Here is a 2,500-nt window from a genome sequence, read left to right as displayed (position 1 = left end):
GAAGAAGAAGAAAGACAGAGTGAGAGAGAGAGAGAGAGGCGGGGGAGGGAGTGAGGGCGAGAGAGAAAAAGAAAGAATGACAGACAGACAAATAGAGAGAGTGAGCGAGGGATAACAGTGAAAGAGAAGGAAAGGATAGCACATGAGAGGTAGGGAGGGAGAACGAGAAAGAACGAAAGAGAAAAAAGAAAAGGATGATAAGAGAAAGAGAGAGGGAGAGAGATAGAGAGAGAGAGAGAACGTGTTAATAAGATGGGGCAATAACCAGAGTAAATTAATCTCCGAGACGAGATGTCGCGTTGTGAAACAAATCCCTTCCTTTGTCCCCTTTACCCCCCCCCCCCTTTCTTCTCTCCTCTGTCCTCCCACCCTCTCTCTCTCTCTCTCTCTCTCTCTCTCTCTCTCTCTCTCTCTCTCTCTCTCTCTCTCTCTCTCTCTCTCTCTCTCTCACTCTCTCTCTCTCTCGCTCTCTCTCACGTTCTCTCCCTCTGTGTTTGTGTGTGTACATATATATATATATATATATATATATATATATATATATATATATGTGTGTGTGTGTGTGTGTGTGTGTGTGTGTGTGTGTGTGTGTGTGTGTGTGTGTGTGTGTGTCTCTCTCTCTCTCTCTCTCTCTCTCTCTCTCTCTCTCTCTCTCTCTCTCTCTCTCTCTCTGCATCTCTCTCTCTCTCTCTCTCTCTCTCTCTCTCTCTCACTCTCTCTCGCTCGCTCGCTCGCCCATCTTTATTCATCAATATCATTCTATCTATCTATCTGTCTACTAATCTATTTCCTTTTTTATCTCTATCTATCCATCTACCTATTTATCTATCTGTATATCTATCTATCTAGAACAGGACAAATTAAAGAAACAAACATGTTTCATTACATTTCACAGGCGGGGAGAGAACAAGACGAGGAAAGATTTCGAAACATCAAACAATACTTTATGAACGGATAAAATAAAGCGTGCATTGTTTACAGATCTTTTGAGAATGAGTTATGAGAATGGAGACTGAGGTAGAAAGAAAGAGAGAGAGAGAGAGAGAGAGAGAGAGAGAGAGAGAGAGGGGGGAGATAGAGATGGAAGGAGAGAGAGAGAGAGAGAGAGAGAGAGAGAGAGAGAGAGAGAGAGAGAGAGAGAGAGAGAGAGAGAGAGAGAGAGAGGAGATAGAGCTGGAAGAAGAAAGAGAGAGAGAGAGAAAGAGAGAGAGAGGAGATAGAGATGGAAGGAGAAAGAGAGAGAGAGAGAGAGAGAGAGAGAGAGAGAGAGAGAGAGAGAGAGAGAGAGAGAGAGAGAGAGAGAGAGAGAGAGAGAGAGAGGGGGGAGATAGAGATGGAAGGAGAAAGAGAGAGAGAGAGAGAGAGAGAGAGCGAGAGAGAGAGAGAGAGGAGATAGAGCTGGAAGAAGAAAGAGAGAGAGAGAGAGAGAGAGAGAGAGAGAGAGAGAGAGAGAGAGAGAGAGAGAGAGAGAGAGAGAGGAGAGAGAGAGAGAGGAAATAGAGATGAAAGGAGAAAGAGAGAGAGAGAGAGAGAGAGAGAGAGGGGGGGGGGGAGAGAGAGAGGGAGAGAGAGAGAGAGAGAGAGAGAGAGAGAGAGAGAGAGAGAGAGAGAGAGAGAGAGAGAGAGAGAGAGAGAGAGAGAGAGAGAGAGAGAGAGAAGAGAGAGAGAGAGAGAGAGAGAGAGAGAGAGAGAGAGATGATATGCTGCAGATAACAAAGAGTATATTATTTCATTAAATGTAGATCGCCAGGAAAATAATAATAATAATAATTGCTTCCTCACTGCTGTCTGCCAAACTGGTTCTCTCGTCACCTCGTTGGGAAGAGTTAGTTCGAGAACGATGAGCAAGACCCAGAAGATCTAGTCCTGGAAGCTGCCACATCCGGTCGACCAATTCTGAAGTCAGAAGTGCGTTGGTCCCTACAGCAAATAAAATCCGGGAAGGATGTAGGTGCTGACGGTGTATACAACGCAAGGCATTGATCTCATCTGGAACTTCCTGAATTATATATAGGAAACAGGTAATCTACTTAAAGAAATGCTGAAATCAGTATTCATTGCTCTACTGAAGGTCCCAGGAATACTGGAGTGCTCACGATATCGCACAATTAATCTAATGTCGCATATTCTTCCCGAAATTCGTGAGACCCAGTTTGGGTTTATGAAGGATAAAGGTACAAGAAATGTTATCTTCGTCATAAGAATGCTCGCCGAGAAAGCCATTCAACACCAGCAAAACATCTACTTTGCTTTCATTAACAATCATAAAGCTTTTGATAGGGTACAGCACTTAGAATTGGTCAAAATCCTCGCAAATATCCGGATAGATGACAAAGTTATGCAACTTGCCGCAGTCCGCTTATCCGATGGAACAACTAACTGGTTCCCAAGCGAGGAGTCCGACAAGGTTGTGTGATGTCACCTGACTTCTTCAATTTATACTCCTGCGTTACCCTGCGGGAGATGGAAGATCGTTATCAATGGTTGCAAGATCAACAAC

At 44.2% G+C, this 2,500-nt stretch overlaps 1 protein-coding gene across 1 annotated transcript in view; it reads left to right on the top strand.

The window, feature by feature from the left end:
- Positions 1–2,416, top strand: part of LOC125026899 — a 3,377-nt gene extending 961 nt beyond the window's left edge. Inside the window, exon 2 of the mRNA XM_047615499.1 lies at positions 2,015–2,416. Coding sequence (XP_047471455.1) covers positions 2,015–2,416 — 402 coding nt within the window. The remainder of the gene's footprint in view (positions 1–2,014) is intronic.
- The last annotated feature ends 84 nt before the right edge of the window (positions 2,417–2,500 follow it).

This window comes from Penaeus chinensis, chromosome 7 (genome assembly GCF_019202785.1).
Source record: "Penaeus chinensis breed Huanghai No. 1 chromosome 7, ASM1920278v2, whole genome shotgun sequence".
Taxonomy (NCBI): domain Eukaryota; kingdom Metazoa; phylum Arthropoda; class Malacostraca; order Decapoda; family Penaeidae; genus Penaeus; species Penaeus chinensis.
The sequence above is the reverse complement of the archived record's forward strand: the minus strand, read 5'-3'. Positions and strand labels throughout refer to the sequence as shown.